Source organism: Cavia porcellus, unplaced genomic scaffold (genome assembly GCF_034190915.1).
Source record: "Cavia porcellus strain 051 isolate PalLab524CR breed Dunkin Hartley unplaced genomic scaffold, mCavPor4.1 scaffold_1, whole genome shotgun sequence".
NCBI classification, from domain to species: Eukaryota; Metazoa; Chordata; class Mammalia; order Rodentia; family Caviidae; genus Cavia; species Cavia porcellus.
Window position 1 is genome coordinate 155,559,074 of NW_026947484.1, and position 18,169 is coordinate 155,577,242.

General features: G+C 37.8%; 1 protein-coding gene across 3 annotated transcripts in view; it reads left to right on the top strand.

The window, feature by feature from the left end:
• Positions 1-18,169, top strand: part of Slc44a5 (solute carrier family 44 member 5) — a 373,608-nt gene that overhangs the window by 191,508 nt on the left and 163,931 nt on the right. The window contains exons 3-4 of one of the 3 annotated variants that reach the window (XM_063258189.1): positions 8,600-8,638; positions 8,745-8,783. The exons of 1 other annotated variant lie outside the window; for it this stretch is intronic. In XM_063258189.1, the coding sequence (XP_063114259.1) occupies positions 8,600-8,638; positions 8,745-8,783 (78 nt within the window). Of the gene's footprint in view, positions 1-8,599; positions 8,639-8,744; positions 8,784-16,981; positions 17,072-18,169 lie in introns of those variants that run through there. One more of the 3 variants, XM_063258202.1, reaches the window with a different exon arrangement.

Genomic DNA, 18,169 nt, shown 5'->3' on the forward strand with positions numbered 1-18,169 from the left:
ACGCAAAAGAATTTTTAAAGTAGTAGCAGAAATGATTCTTCACCAATTTATAATGATTTGAAAACTTAAATATAAGACAGAATTATAAAAATAGAAGAAGCCCTCACAACCCTTATCTGGGCAATTATTTTTTAGATATGATCATAAAAAGCCAAACAAAGCAGAATAAGACAAGACCAAAAATCCCAAAACAACAACAGCAACAACAAAATCAGAATAGACAAAAGGGATTGGATCAATCTAAAAGGCCTCCACATGGCAAAGGAAACAAGTAATAAAGTGAAAGACAGACCCATAAAGTTGGAGAAAACATTTGAAATTATATATCTGATATGAGATTATGATACAAAATTTTTAAGAAACTATAACATCTCAATAGGAAGAAAATAAATAACCCAACTTTTAAAATGGATGAAAGGCTTGTAAAAGTGTTTCTCAAAAGATGAAATAAAAATGGTTTCAAGCTATATGAAAAAAATGCTCAATATCCATGACCACTAGGGGAATGCAAATTAAAAATTTCAGTGAGATGTCACCTCATATCTATTGGCTGTCATCAAAAACACGAAAGATAAATATTCGTGACGATGAATAGCCAAGGAACTCTGAATATGATTGATTGATGCATAAATTAATACAACCATGCCTGAAAACAATGTGAAGATTAATTTAAAAACTTACTATGTTATCCAGCAATCCCAGATCTAGTTATGCATCCAAAGGAAGTGGGTTCACTAGGTTGAAAGATTATCTACATTTTCATGTTCTTTGTAGGCTTATTCACAATGGTCATGATCATGATAGTGGAATCAAACTAAATGTCCCTCAGCCAATGAATAGGTTAGGAAAATATGGTACATGCATGCAGTGGAATACTATTCATCTTTTAACAAAAGGAAATGCTGTCAATTGCAACAACAGAGAAGTCTGAAAAGCTTTATACTAAATGCAGTAATCTAAAAACAGAAAGACAAATACCATATGACATTGCTTATCTGTGCAATCTCAGACTCAAACTCGTAGAAGTAGGAGGTAGAAGAGTGGCAGTGGCCGAGGCAGAAGCAGAGAAGAGCAAGAACTGGGGGTTGTTGGTCCGAGGTACAAGATGTTAGGTAGACAGGAGACATCAGTTTATGACCTGTTCCACAACAGGGTAAGTATGGTCCATAATAATATTTCAAAACAGCTAAGAGTCAATTTAAAATATCTGGTCCCAGAAAATGATAGGTAAATTAGGTACTGGAAATGTTCATTAGCTTGATTCAGGCACTGTACATTGCTTACATATATCAAAACATCTCATTTCCCCATAAATGTGTAGAACCATGATTGATGAATTTAATATAACATGTATTAAAATAAATTCCATTTCAAAGATATGAATAAGTTCTGGAGACATTAAGTATGACACAGTGACTTCAGTTAATGGTACTGTATCATACACTGAAAGTTGACTAGGGGAGTAGGTCATTAAGTGTTCTCTAAACAGGGAAAAGAGGTCTGCGCATGAAGTGATATTTAGTTTGCTTGGGGCAATAGTTTTGAAATGTACATATACATTAAATCATCACATGGTATACTTATTTTATTTATGCCTTTATTTATTTATTTATTTATTGAGATTGGATCTCACTGTACAGTTCAGGCTGGCCTTGAACTCATTATGTAGCCTAGGCTGGCCTTGAACTCCTGGTGATCCTCCTGCCTCATCCTCCCAAGTGCTGGAATTACAGTTGTGCACCACCATGCCTGGCCTGTATACTTTATATACATAAAATTTAATTTGCCATTTACAACTCAATAAGCCTGGAAATTTTAAAAATAAGAATGCAATGCAAAACTTGGATTTTAATATAACAAACATAAAAAGCTGAGTCTTTGATATGTAAAGTATGACATTAGCATAATAATAACTAAAGGTAATTTTAATCCACCAAACATGGCACGAATACTCATGAAGATTTCTAACTCATCCCTTTTGCCTGTGCATCATATATGTACTTATCTTGATTTATATCTTTTCCACCATTTTTTTCTAAAGTGTCTGCTGCAGAAACTTGACTGTTGAAACTCTTAACCTGCTTTCTGTATTGCTGTTTTCTTCCTGTATTTGTGAATTGGATTCAATTTCCACTTGAAATGCAATAGTTTATAGAGAATAAAAAGCTTTCTTAAGGCTATAGCACAGGACTATGTTTTTCTGCATGCGTGTGTGTGACATGAGGTACAGAACTGGAAATAGATCAGTTAAAAAGCCATATTAAATTTTAAGGCATGTTAATTCCTAAGATTTCTTAAATTCTGGAACAGACTTTCTGAGCATAATACACAACGTGACTTATTGACTAACGTTTGTTTTTCTAATGAGATTTGAGGCAAGCTTGAAGTCAAATCAGTAACAGGCATACCTTTGCTGATGTGTAGAAGCCTCGACTGAAACTAGCTATATGTCGTTACCCATTTTCCTCTTGTGAGGTTCATTATTTCCTTGACACACTAAATTTCTCCATCCCAAGCTTTCCTTCATCCACCCCAGGGTCCAAGCTCTCAGCATTACTGCTGCCTCGAGAGATAGGGTAAAATTCTCATTCTCATTCTACTGGGAATTATTCCCAAGCAGAGGCAGGGTCTTGCTATTTCTTTGTGGCTGTGGCATCACATTGTTAGCATAGAGCCAGGGCTCAAGAATGTTTGGTTGAATGAGTGAAAACAATATAAATCTGTTTATCTTTGAAATAGCAAATGAATATAACAATTACCATTCCTACAAACTCATTCACCTAAAACATACTGAAAAATCAGTCATGTTAGGTTTTCAGAAAACAATTTTAAGTTTGTGTTTCCATGTGTGGATGTGAAATTTTGTTTCCTACCCATCTCTTCTGCCACACACCATTTGGTGTATTATGGAGGTGGACATGGAATGGGACCGAACCGTCTTTCAGTGAAATGACAGCACTGATTCTGGACAAAGGAGATGAACTCTTGGAAACACGGACGGATTTATTTAGGTGACGGTTTGAAATGATGTCTGATGGTCTTTGTTCAGTGAACCCTTGATCTTTTACAGGACAGAATGAAATTGGCTCTTTTCTGTTTTTAAATTACAAATAAAAAGCAAAAATGGTGTATGTTAGGGAATCTGTCTTGCCTTATAACTAGGCATAATGGTAATCAAACTGGATGAAGAATTCCAAGATGGTACAATTATTGTCAAACATGTTTTTATTTACTTCCCCTTCACGTCACCTATTACCTGGATACAGTTTCTACAAGAAAGTTATGCTTTATATTTGTCTGCATTCATACACCTTTTAAAATGTAGTTAACAGAAATATAAATAAATAATGGAAATTGATTATAAATTGTTTCACTTAAAATCCTGGCACAGTAATTTATACTATGGTGTCAAAGACATTTAGTAAAAAGATTTAAAGTGGTACAAATTATATTTGAGTTTCTAGAACAGGGATGAATTCATAGAATACACCATTGGAATGGAGAAATAGTATTGAGAATGTGAGTTTGGGAATCCTGAAAAACACATGTGTGTATGTATGTAGGTATGTATATCTGCATGTATATATGTATGTATGTGTGTATGCATGTATGTGATGGAGGATGCTAATCACAGCTCAGATGTTCCCGGACAGCCTTGGGTCAAAGCTGGCTGGAGCATTACTCTTAAGAGTCACTGGGAGACTTCTGCCTATTTCATTACCAGTGACCTTCTATTGGAATATGTTGCATTTATGGAAGGGGTACCATTGGAACTATTTTGTGGTGTGCATGTTTGCTTCATAGTTGAGACGGATTTCTGAATACAACACTTTTCAGAAATTAACAATTTAAATTATTTTCAGTAACAAATAACAAAAATAGATTTGTAGTGTTCCCATTCATTCAACTGAAGTTTCTCAAGCACCTTCTCTATGGAAAAGGCATGGCAGTAGGGCACACACACACATGCACGCTTGCACACCAAAAGCAAGACCTGGCTCTTCTTTGTGAATGAATCACCTCTTATTTTCATCATCTATATATCTAGTTTTAATGTGATACCATATTTTGGAGCTTCTGTAACTCATAAAAAAAGCATTAGCATTCATGATGTATCTGTTCAGTGACAGCAGTTCTGGTGGTCATTCTACATGTCATCTCATTTCCTCCTCTGGACAACCTGGGGACAGAGCCTCATCCCATGGTACAGAGGAGGAAACAGACTCACAGTCCAGCCCATATTCCCATGGGAGGGAGAGACAGAGCTGGGCCAGGTCATTTGGACTCCCGGATGACAGGACATAAAGCAGAATTTTATGTCTGTCCAAAGAAATGCATTATATTTGGGCCATGAATTTCCAAATGTTTTACTTTTCGTAAACCTGTGCAGTGTTTCCAGTTGCTAAAACTGTCCAGATTTCTCTTCTGGTAACCACTGTGCTGCTTTATGACGTCATAGCCTTTTGCTGTCCTTTTCTTCAGCCTTTTTTCTCTTTCTGGTGGTGACTCATAGGTGGAACACACCTTCTGGCCCCTTTTCTCTTGTGTATTGCTGTATTTCTTTATTTTTCTACTTTTCTCCATTTTATTTTTCTGTAAATTGTGTTAACTTGAACCACTCAGAAAAGACTACTGGTGCATATGATGGTTATCTTTGTTTTGTTTCCAAATGCTGAGGACAAGGCCCAGAATTCTGTTAGACATCTCTTTTTTGAAGAACACAAATTCTTTAATTCTCAATGACTTTCCCTCTCTCTCTCTGTCTTTGTCTGTCTCTCTGTGTGTCACTCCCTGTCACTATCTGTCTCTCTCTGTGTCTCTGTCTCTGTCTCTCTCTTCCTGTCCCTGTCTTTTGTAGTAACATCCTCAGGTCCATGTCACACCTCAGTGCATGAGCTTGTGTATTTATAAGGACGTCTAGCTGGGAGCAGCCAGGGCTTTGCATACTGTAGTCCAGCGTGTCCACTTGCCTGGCCAGCACATGCTAGCAGCTGTGCCTCACATCGCTCAGCCCTTCACCCAGGGCCTTCAGCACAGCCAACCTTGCTGCTCATTCCCATTATTCGCTCTCTGCCTGTACTTGTCCTGGGTGCAGCTCTTGCTCATCCTTTCCATCACATTCAGTCTCACCCTCCAACCTTGTACTTCTCCCATACTGCACCTGTCACGTCCCATTTGAAAGAACAGAATTACTGGTGTGTGTTTGTATTTGCTTAAGATCCACCACCCCAATATGTCACATGTGAGCCCATGAAGACCAGGCTCCCACTTCTCTTCCACGTAGTTTACTGCCAACCATGGTGGTTAATACCAAGCTCAAGGTCACTAATGAGTGCAAAACGAAGGAACTGAAGAATTAAAGAAATAATGAACCCTGAGTAACAGACCATAGCCTCGTTCTAGTTCTTGCCCTAAGTGAGGAGTTTAGAACCAGCCTCTTCCTCATGTGATGTAGGTTGAGCATCAGACCGATCTTGGTGGGTCAGTAGGTGAAGGTGGAGGCCAGGATGGAGCGGGAAATGATGCCAGCTGACGATGCTGGCTCTGTTTCATTACTTCAGTATCTGGTTGATGCAAGACTGAGTTTGAGTATGGGACAGGGTCCTGGTTCATTTTCATAAGATTCCAGACTGACACAGTAGAACAATGACTTTTACATGAAGGTCTCACCTAGTTCTCTCCTGGATCCCCGTCTCCAACCATCTTCACCCTCCCAGCACCTTCCAAGCAAGAAAGACAGCAGGTATCAGAGTGTGGTAAGAGGCACAGCAGTAAGATCAAAAGTGAGAGTCTGTTACGCCCTGTGAAAGGCACCTGCTTCATACTGAATTCACTCACTCGGTGCAAACAGACAAGCTGCATATCCAGTGATCTGTTTCACTTTGGGCTTCTGTCTTTTCACTGCGGTGAAATCAACTTGGCCTTGGTGTCTGTGTACAAAACTAGCCTGCCTGAGCCATGTGTGTTCTGTTAAACATCTTTTGTAAAAAATGTGAGCTTGTACAGAAAGATGGCTCTAACATTTTGCCAAAGTATTGTACTAAAACTTAACTTTATTTTTGTTCTCATTCATTCTACAAAATTTTCCAGGAAAACATGGAAACTATATTGCACGGTATTCAGCCTAGGAGGCGGGAAATTGGCGCCTAGGTTTTGCTTTCTCTGTTTGCTTTTTTGATTTTTTTAACCAGTGACATTGTGCAGCTGGCCCAACTATTTTTAATCTCAGCTTCAATGTTCTCATCTGCCTGTTGGGGGTGATGCTACTTGCAGTGTTTGGGTGTTGCAAGGTCCATGAAGCAAATACAGTGACGCTTACTACCCGTTCCCTTCTGGCTTCTCTGCTGGGACTGAGCTTACTGATGCTTCCTGCCATTCCCAGCACTGATTTTGGATGAAGCTGGGCCTGCAGATGGGATTTATTGCCATTCACAGCTAAAAGAACTGGGAGATCTGCAGGAGACTGGAGGAAGGAAGGGGTTGAAGTAAAACTCCACCATCACCTTCATAGGAGCTGGCATTCGATCAGAAGGATAGGGAACAAAAATGTTGTGACATATGACCACAGACTTCACATTGTGTTGTATTTTAAATATATTTGGGCAGAATATGAAGGGCAAGGCAAGACATTTAAGATCGTGAGCAGAAATAAACCCACTAGAAAAGATTTGAACATGTCATTGTACCTCTCAAGAACCAAGTATTGTACACATGTGCTGTTTTCCATAAAACAAGAGATAGCCCAAATGTTAAAAATGGTTTTTGGATGCTTTATTTGGCTTTTCCAGTGGTAATTCTAAAATCTCCAAGTATGTTTCAAGTAAGGCCTACTACCTTAGTAAAGGTGAGCCAGCACTGCTAGTTTTTGAAGTGTGTGTGTGCTGGGGAGTGTGTTCCTTAAAACACTCTAAGTAGCCAGGTGTGGTGGTATACTTCTGTAATCCCAGCACTGGGGAGGCTGAGGCAGGAGGACTGTTGCAAGTTCAAGATCAGCCTGGGCTCCAAGGTGGCCCAAGGCCAGCCTAAACTGCATTGTGAGACTCTGTCTCAAAAAGACAAACAAAACAAAATAAACAAACAAAAAACATTGTAAGTAATCTTTATTTTTGCAGTAAATTTGACACTACTGTGAACTAGTAGTTGTATTGGTTGCCAATGGACCTTGAGTCTACTCAAAAATTTCAGATTCCAGTTGCTAGTAGTAAATCTAAGATTCAAGTCCATGATGCATGTTGTCCCTGAGTGATTTAACTTCACATTTTTATAAGACAAGTTGATTGGAGTAAATACTTCAAATATTTTTATAAGTATTCCATGTGATGATGAAAGGGAGTGTGGTATCTAGTGCATAGTAATATTCAAAATTTTTTATCTTCTAGTTCCATCATTATTATGTCTCTCAAGTGAACAGAGTTCCAAAAGTCTCACTTTCCATGGAATCTTTATTATAAGACTTAATAATTTTCCACTGTTAGTCTGACCATCATCACTGCTGAGTCAAGCATCAAAGCATTGTAATTTCTGCATAGTAGATCTATTCTGGGAATTCTTTTCAGTAGCTTTATCGGGCTAGCAAGTTGATAATGCAGCAGAGAATGGGTGTGGATTGATTGTGCTAACACTTAAGCTCATATTAAGCATGCCACCCATCTACTCTCCCCAAAATAACCTTAAGTTGTGCCTTCCAAAGTGAAATGTTGATTCACAGCTGCCACGTGGGGAACTTTGTTAAAGCTGGACACACACATGGTGTAATTTAAATGGGGTTGTTCAGTGTGAGTGCCATCTCTTTTCTCTCATCAGCATTGCAATCCTACATATAATTGAAGGTACTTACAGCCTACTTTTTCATGACTAATGTGTCTTTTGAGGTTTAAGTAGGAATAGAAAGTGAAAGTAAACAAAATACTTCATTTCCCATGATAAGTTCCGTGTGTGTGCGCGCGTGTGCGCACATGCACGCGTAAAAGACAGAGAGATGAATTTTTTACACTGTGCAAATAAGTTACATCATGCAGGTAAATAGAAAAATTAGCAGTCGTATTTCCCCACTCCCAACCTCCCCCCTTCTCTACCTTCATGCATTTTTTTGTATTTTCAGATTAAATCCTAATTATGCGTGGCTTTGAGTACTAAATACAGGCACCTCTCCCCACTCCAACACACATTCACAGTTCATCTGCAGTTTCCATATGAACAGGTTCAACTAAATATGAATGGAAAGCTGTTTAGCCACTGACTTAGCTAGAGAGGTTATCCTAGGATAGTGATGGACGTCATTATTCTCTTAAAATGTAGTAGAACCATTATTTACATAACATTTACATTATATCAAGTACTATAAAAATCTAGAGTTTTAAAGTATAGGGGAATATATGTGCACTGAATGCAAATACATTTATATATGAGGCTAGAATATCCTCCATTTAGGATTTTCATGGGTGCCCAGGAAAAATTCCCAATCATATCAGCTCAGCCAGTCCACTGACCCTATGTTATTCTGAGTATGGAAGTTTAAGGATGAGAATTTTAGGACACTAGGAGATATGTATGGATCTATAAAAAAGAAAAATTTATTTGAACTTTTGCTTTTTCCTAGAAGAATCACCAGACAGTCCTCCTAAGGAGCAGGTGTTTGGTAAGTCATAAGTATGGAAGTATAAGGATGAGAATTTTAGGACAGCAGGAGACATGTATGGATCTATAAAAAAGAAAGATTTATTTGAACTTTTGCTTTTTCCTAGAAGAATCACCAGACAGTCCTCCTAAGGAGAAGGTGGTTGGTAAGTCATAGTATGAGCACTAGGTTCATCTAAGAATCTTATACGTTAGACCTATGATAGTGAACCTTTTAGATCTTTCAACGATGCTGTCTGCTGAGGTATGTGTACCATAGGTTCGCCACCACTGCATTAGACTATGAATTGAAATATAAATGGATAATGTATATATTTCAGAATCTCAGAACACATAAACAGTTCAGGGTTTTTGTTAATGAGGTTTTTTTAAAATTTTCTTTCATGTGGTTCATTTCTTCTTCCTGGCGAGACTTTGTCCTTCACTTTGGAGCTGTGAAATAACACTGTATACCCCTCACAGCTTTTACCCCCCATCTTTCCATCCCAGTTTATGACTGTGCCACTCACATGTTTTGTTCCTATTTTATTCCAATCAGGGTCTCCACAGTCAGGCTCTCTCAACACTGAACAAGTCACTCAGTTCTCTCGTTTGTCCAGCTCTCTCTGTAGCTGGCCCCTCACGGTGCAGTCTTGCTATTAAAACTGTAGTCTGCAACCCAGAAGTGTGGGAAGCCTCTGGGAGTCAGGAATGCACTCTCCAGTGCTGCCCTGGATTTGATGAATTAGAACAGGGGTTTCTATAAGAGTCACTGGGTTCAGGTACAATGAAAGCCTAACCTCAGCCTTTGTGCAGTCTTATTGCCTAGAGATGTACAAATACGGACTTTTGTGCCCTAACATCCAGTGATACTTGGATCCCAAATCCTCAGCTAAAAATGATGGTACATGTGTTAAAACTCTATGTACAATTTCGAAATACATGGAACATTATTTTGACCCATGGTCACCATGGTGAAGAAATAGGTCTGCTAATTAACTTGACTGAAACTCTGAGCAAGGTATTCATACCGAAATGTTACATTGTACCTAATGAATACAAGTAGTATTGATATTAAAAGTAAATACATGTATAAAGTATTATCATGCATGTATTTTTTTGCTTCTCTTCACAAAGTCCTCTTATCGACTTAATTAGAACTGTTAATTTTGCATTACCTAAAGTGTATCTCTGCTGATGGATATTTAGGAACCTGGAGCTATGATTGGGTGCAGTATGTAAAGTAATAGGATTGAAATGGCTCAAAGGAGGGGCCAGGGATTTAGCTTAGCAGCATAAGTCCTGTCTGACAAGTGTGATGTCATGAGTTTGATCCTTGGTATCAAAAAAAAAAAAAAAAAAAACAAACACACAAAGAAAAAGAAAAAGATTCAAAGGGCCAGAATGTACTTACTGTAATACTTGATCACAAATTGACCCTTCTTGTTCTGTATGAAAATAGAACTTACCTTCTCTATTTCTCTCATTGAAACCCATTTTTTATTTTATACAAGAAGCTTTTATTGAATGGTTGGATGTGTCTGGTTCTATATTATGCACAGGAGTTACAAGAAAAATAATCACACAGTCACTGCTCTGAAACAGCTTAGTCAACTATAACAAAATGACAGCGTTATCCCATTAAAAATTTTCATGTCCCCAGGCATAAACAATATTTTGAGATGCTGCATTCTTTCTCCATTTTCCTCATCAAAGCACAATGAATAAAATCTACTTAGCTTAATTAAATATAAAAGGTATGCTGAAAACTATCATTGTTAGCTTTTTTTAATTTTCAAAAAGAAGTATCTTGCAAAATTCATAAATCATCGTGTATTGTCTTTGATTCAACACCGATACCATTGTTGTCTGTGATGAGCTAACAGTTGTATTTTGGTGCACAAGCTAAACTCTATGCAAAGAGCAAGAAATATATATGATTGTCAGATGGCAGGTGTTTGAACATAGATGAAAAAATATTCACCAAAAGGTTCATTAAAAGTCATCTGTGAATATATAATCTTTCTCCTTCTTTGTCTTTATTGTTCTCTCCTTCTCCTATTTCACCCCCTTTCTGGAGCTCACCAGTTTTCTTGTTTTTCCTTGAGGATAATCGTCTTGTTCTTTTTGCATATTGTGATTGGACTTTGTCATGGTTCAATGACTATAAAAGAAAGAAACCCTCAATTTCCCTATCTATGGCTGCTTAGTTCTTGTCCTCAATTCATTAGACACTTGGTAGCTCGTATGCATTCAACTTGCACACTTTTTATCCTCTTTATCCACTACCTGGACTGAAGTATGGTTATTGTTTTGCTACCAGCCTTTATCAGGGGAAATGAAATTAGACATTCTCCAAAGGTCTATGAATACAGATAAAGTGATTTTTAGTCAAACTTTCAGAATTCTAGTCAGTGACTACTACTTTGGCATTGGACAAATTTGTATAACCTACTTCTTGGGTTGTAGTTAGCTTTTTCTTATTTCATTTAAGACACCCTTCTCAACTTATGCTTACATCAATATATTGGAATGAGTGAAGATATGGAATGCATTGCTTTATCTAAAATCCTCTCATGGTCTCATGGATAAAAGTGAAATTGGCTCTGCTTATGCATTGAAAAGTGGGGTGGGCCATTATGCCAGTAGTTCATTTTTAATCTCCAAAGCTGCCAGTATCCATACCCTATACTTTAATCATACTCCTTCTCATTTTTTCCGTGTTTTGTGCTGATGACATGGCTATGCATTATTGCTGCCTCAAGAGATAAGGTAAGATTCTCACTCTCCCCGGACTGCTAGCGGTTCAAAGCGGAGACACAGTCTTGCTATTCTTGTGTCTCTGCTGACACATTTTTGAATACAGAACAGGTGCTCAATAGCATGAGGAAAACAATACAATCTGTTTTCATTTTAAATAGTAAATAAATACAGCAAGAACCATTTATGCACCCTCTTCTACCAAAAACACAGTGAGAGATTAATTATGTCCACTTTTCACAAACTGTTGAGAAAAATTTTAAGTTTCTGCCTCCACATGTGAATTTTAAGGTTCTGCTTCCTATCTGATTTCTACCTTTTCTTTTCTCACACTCCCACCACACATCATTATGGTGCATTACAGAGGCTGATAAGAAAGAAATTGCACCTCTCTTCCTTGAAAGGCCAGTGATCATTCTGGACAAAGGAACTGGAATCAGAAAGGCATGGGTTTACTTGGGATGGCATTGCTTAAGATGATATGCCAAGATACTGGTCTTCATTCAGTGAAACTAGGAGTTTTTTGGCACAGAAAATTGACTTTTTGTTGTTGTTAAATAACAAATGAAAAGAAGCAGTATTATGTGTTGGAAAAGATGACTTGCCTTATAAAGCTATAGCAGTGATTAAGAGCATGAAGAATTCCAAGATAGCAAAGTAATTGACCAATATACCCTTTTATTTATTTCCTTTTCTCTGCTGCCAATCATCTGGATGCCACAGTATATACAAGAAATTTGCCTTTCATTTCTGTTCTTTGAGACTACTTTTACAATGCAGTTAAAACAAATGTAGACAAAGGAATTTCATTCTAAAATGATGAACATAGTATACTTATATTCATATTATACTTTTCACTATATTGTTAAATACATCTAATAAAAGGATTTAAAAGTGAGACACTTTGTATTTGAATTTTAAAAACGGGTGAGTTAATGGAGAAGTGCACTGAAATGAAGGAATAATAATGAAAACATGAGTTGAGGGATTCTGGAAAATACTCTAGGCCTGTCTTTATGGCTTTTCTTGTTGCTGAGACAAAATACCAAACGCTCACCAGTAAAAGGAGGAAAGATTTATTTCAGCTTCCGGTTTGTAGAGGATTCATTCCTTAGGTGGCTGACTCCAGGGCAGGGCAGCATGACAGGGAAACGGCAGAGAACAAACAGTTCATGGCGAGGTAGCCAGGAAGCAGCAAGCATCAAGACTCTCTTTCTTTTATTCCATCCTGGCTACAATCCTGTGGATAATGCCACTCATACCCATTGCCCACATCCAGAAGTAATAGAAGGATTAGTAGATTAATCCAGATCCACACACACTTTATGTGAGTATCACACCCTTCATCCACATTCACAAAGCCTAGACCCAGGCATCTCTGAAAAGCCCCACCCATGATCACATGAGGCTGGAGGGGGACATACAGAGGAAGCCATAACAAGGTGTGATCCCAAAATATAGTGTTAAAATCTATTACAGTAAAAGGAGGATTGACTTTAATCCTCACAGTACTCTTCCTTTCTTCAAACACTTCCATTGCATTGGTCTTGTCCATGTCTGAAGAAATTCTGGAAGTTTTCTTTCATTGTTGGGCTGTGATGTTTGCCTCAATGTCTCAAATCAATTTCAAAAATTTTACTTTTTGTGATCATTTTAAGTTTGGAGAACAGCCTGAAGCTGCACGGTGTCAGATCTGGTGAGTAAGGTGAAAGAGGACACACTAATATTTTTGTCTGACAAAAATTGCCATAAATATGTTGAATCAGTTCAGGGCTTGGAAGATGCTATGAAAAGACACTCATGAGTAATGACCTTCACAACTGCTTTGGAAAGTAGCAAGAACAATGAGATGGATATATTTGACACGAGGGATTTGAAAGGGGTGAATGGCAATGTATCTTTTGCCTTACTACTTGAAAAAAAGTTATTTAAATATTCACTGTGTTTTGTGTTCACACCGATTGTGTGCATTTAGGTGATTATATATGTGGCAGAGTTGTTACTGTGGTGATAAGCACTCCTTACAGCTAAAGGGAAAGGTTGAGAAACAGACTAGCGCCCAAGTTGCCTAGACCATGATTCCTAAAGGGATCTGGGAGACTCCTACCTACTTCATTATCAATGACTTGTTATTTTGTAGTATTGTATTTGAAGGATGGGATACCATTGAGTATATCTTGAGAAACATATGTTTGCTTCATATTTGAAGCAATCTCCTGAAATACTGACAATTTGTAAAAATAATCACAGGATTTTATGTAATAAATGTTGATTTTCTGGTGTTGTTATTATTTCAACCCAAGTTCCTTGAGCACCTTCTTTGTACTAATGGTGGACATATGTCCAGTGTGGCTGAATATATTTATTTGCTTCAGAGCCTTATTTTTTTCCTGAATCACACGTTTCTTATTTTCATCATCCATCTGTCTTATTTTGGTGTGGCACCATGTTTTGCAGCTTCTGTGATCCATAGCAGAGGCATTAATATTCACCAAGTGTCTATTAAGTGCCAGCCACTGTCACTATTACATGACAGCTCTTTGGCTATCACCTCATCTCCTCCTATGACAACCCCATCCCATTTTACAGAAGAGGAAACAGACTTTGAATCTTAACCCAGATTCCAATAGGAAGTAAGAAGTAGGAGGCTGAGTCTTTGTGATTCCAGAGTGGCCAAGGAGAAAGCAGAATTTTACCTCTTCTAGCCAAAGAAATGCATTATTTTCAGGGTATGAGTTTTCAAATCTTTCTGTTTCATAAAAACCGTATCTATCTTCTTTCTGATTGGGAAAATGTGGTGTTCCATGTCCTCTTCCCTGTAGCCACTGTATTACTTTATGATTTCGTAGACTTTGGTCTTCTGTACTATCACTGTTTTCTCTCTATTTGGTGAAGTGGCTCATATGTGGTGCACCTTTTGTGATTCCTTTTCTATTACTGCCTTGTATCTTTTCCTGTATTTCACCATTATATTTTTGTGTAAACTAGGTCAACAGAAATGATGCATCAGATATTGATTTTTTGTGGGTGTTTTTTTTCCAGTACTGAACCATGACCACTTGTAATTCTGTTATCTTTTTGGGGCTTGGCTACTGTTATTTCTTTGCCGAAGTTGAATTTTCTGTATATCTACCCATCCATCCATCCATCCATCCATCCATCCATCCATCCCTCCATCCATCCATTTGTATTGCTCAGTAAAGTCTCAAATCCACCTCAGATCTCAGTGCTCTTGGGTATTTGTTCATAGGCACATCTAGTTGAGAACAATCCAAGCCTTTCAAATGGGCATTCATGTGTCCATTTGACCTATTGTCCCACTTCTTCAGGCCCAGCTTACATCTCAGCCCTCATCCAGGGTCCTCCAGTGACACAGATCTTGTTTTGGTTCCTTGTAGCTGCCAATTTTATTCCTATTATACATTCTGTCCACGCTCACCTTTGATGGGACTGCCAGCTAACATGCCAGCTCTTACCCAACCTTTACATTTTAGACTCAGTCCTGCCCTCTCCTCTTGTACTTCTTCATTGTGCCAATCATGTTGACGTCTGCAAAAAAAATTGTGGTTATTAGTTAAAATTTATTATTTTATTGCACTATAAAATGCTACATGAAACAGATTACCCTTTTTACCTCTACAAGCCTAAATACTCAGCATAGTATCCTATTTATACCCAGGATGAAATGAATAAATGCATGCTAAAGGAAGGAATAAGTTAAGAAATGAATCAAATAACAAGCCTTGCATAATAGTTGTGTCCATAGTCTTGTTCTAGTTCTTGTCCTAGGAGAGGAGTTTATAACCAGCCTTGTCCTCCCAATGCAGGCTGAGCATCAGGCCCCTCTTGAGCTGTAGACAGCAGGTCTCTGTAGCAGAGGTTGGTAAATAAGTGAGAGTAGAAGCCAGGATGGAGTGGGAAATTGAGCCAGATGAAGATGCTCGCTATCAAGGGCATCTGCCTTTTCATCGCAGTATGATAAGCTTGCCAAGACTGGGTACATCTTGGGGTGGCAATACCAATTTAAGGGGTTCCAGTTGGACAGGCATGGCACATGAGTGGAAGTTCCTGCTGCAAAAAAATGGTAGAAATTCAGATAAATGGCAGCATCATGGCTTTGGGATTCTGTTTTTCACAGACATCATCAATTCCAGAGAGTTAGAGTCCTCAGAGGAGAATCCAGTTATCGGGGCTGGCAGACGAGAGGTGTGGTACCAGGGCCAAAGCCCAGCAGGTGCAAACTGTAATGGGAAGTGGAGATCTGGGCAATTAAACTCAAGTAGAAGTCCGATCTCTCTTGTCTTACTGATGGATCTGCCATCGATGATGCCTGCTTTTTCAAGAGAAACTGATTATTTAACTTTTTCAAATGCTGTTGTGAATATTAAATGACCCAATTTAAATGAAATGATTCTATGACTTTTAGGGGTTTTTTTCTTAGTTTTTTCTGATTTTTACATTTCCTAAGTGAGCACAGTTTACAGAACTGTCACTTTCCCTGGCATCTTTATTCTAATTTTGACTCTCAAAGAGTTGATATTGTTACTCTGATGAAAAGCTTCAATGCTGAGACCAGGTGGTATAATTTTGCACAACAGATGTATACTAAAAATCATTTTTGGCAAGTTTTGTAGGTTGGGAAGTCTGGAAAAGCACCAAAGGATGGAGTGTTCTTTGAAAGCGTTAATATTTTTGTTTAACTTAAGTGATGCTTGAGGCCTTGGAATGATGGCTCAGGTTGGAGAATGCTACCGGGCTCCCTCTCCCTACAAATAACCATTAACTGTGCTTCCAAATTGAAGAGTCTAGATTCATAGCTACCAGGTACAGGATTCTGTTACAGCTGAAGGTCTCACATGATATAATGAAAATGGGGGGGGGGGTGTTCAATTTAAGTTTCATCTCTTTCCCCTATTCTACACTGGCTATTCTGTATATAATTGAAGGTACTTAAGGTATGTTAAGTTTTTATGACATGTATCTTCCACAGTTTCAGCAGAAGAAGAGAGTTTAAGTGAACACAGTGTCGGTAAGTTGCCAGTGAAAATTTCTCTGTGTGTGAGGAATTTTTTGAACCTATATGAATTACTTACATTGTGCAGGTATGATATAAGCAGAAAAGTTAGCAGCTGTGTTTTCTCACTTCAAATTTCCTTCCTTCTGTATCTTTGTGCATTTTTGGCAACTTCTTAAAACATAATCCTCATTAGTAGTGAAGTCGGATATTAAGTACAGCCATTACCCTTGGCCTTGCACCATGATTTATAGGTTCCATGTAAATAGATACAACCAAACATTATTTGAAAATATCATATAGTTGTTGACTTCTATAGCATTAGACCTATAAATAGAATAACTATTAACATGACATTCACATATATTAGGTATTATAAGTTATCCAGATGTTTAGAGAATAGGGAGACTATATACATAGGTCATATGCAAATACTATGTGATTTTACTTAAGGGAATTGGGTGTTCTCTGACTTCGATATTCACAGAAGTCCTGGAACCAGTCTTCAATCATATTAGTTCAGCCAACTGATCTTAAGTCATTCTGGGTGTGAGTCCAAGAATAAGATATTTTAGGACAAAGAGAAATGGATATGGAGTTTTAACTCATAAAGATTTATTTGCCTTTTGTGCTTTTTCCTAGAAAAATCACCAGAAAGTTCCTTTAAGAAAATGGTGTATGGTAAGTCAGAGTGTGAGCCCTGAGTTAGCATAAGACACTTGCACATTAGCTTATCTGGTAAAAAACACATAATTCTTTCAAAATATTACATCTTCTAAGTAATATGATTGTTTATTAGAAATTGTGGGTCCTTTTTCACGTGGTAGAGTTCTGCTTCCTAAAGGGATTCCCACATTTGAGATTGTGCAAGTACCTCCCAGGAAGAATACAATGCTCCTATAGGTGTCTTATTACCACATTGGCCCCATACATCTTTTATTCTTCAGACCTTTCTAGATCAACTTAGGACTGTGACAAACACAAATGTTATTCAAATTGCTTTCCAGTAAAGATCTCCACAGGTAGATGCTCTTAATGCTGAGTATTTCATTCAGTCCCTGCTGTTTGTTCAGCTTAGCTGGCCTTAATGTTGTGGGCATCAAATATTTTGCACCAGTGTTGAGAAAATGAAGAGTCATTGCCCTGTCGCAGACTTCCTGAATCAGAATCTTCATTTTCCATGATTCCCAGGTGACTCAGTTCAGGTGACATTCTGAACAGCACCGGCTTCTAGAGTTGTTCAGGCTTGGTGCACTTGTACTGCCCCTAGATATACCAATACAAATTTCCATGCTGTGATATCTGACATAATTGGTATCCCAAGTGCTCATTTAAAAGGATGATTATGTATGTGGTGAGAATGTTAAAAACGTATTAGGAAATTTTAAATTATACAATTATGAACTGGGGTTCATAATTAGGTAAATAGTATATTAGTTGGCTTGACTGAAACTTTTAACAGTGAATTTGTAGATCAAAATTTCATATTGTTGAATGAATATACTCAATTCATACTTATCTATTTAAAACAAATGCATTTATAAAGTACAATGTTATATGTGTTTCCTATCTCTGTTTTCAGGGCTCCATTATTGATTCTTGCATACTTTACTTAGTTACATTCTATTTTTTCTTTCAAAATCCCTTCATGTTGGGGTCAGAGATACAGCTTAGCAGCACAGCACCTGCCTGGCGAATGCAAGGTTCTGACTTTTATTCCTGATACAAAAAAACCCTCAACATAAATTCTATTCTCTGATGTTTTTTTTTTTACAAGAC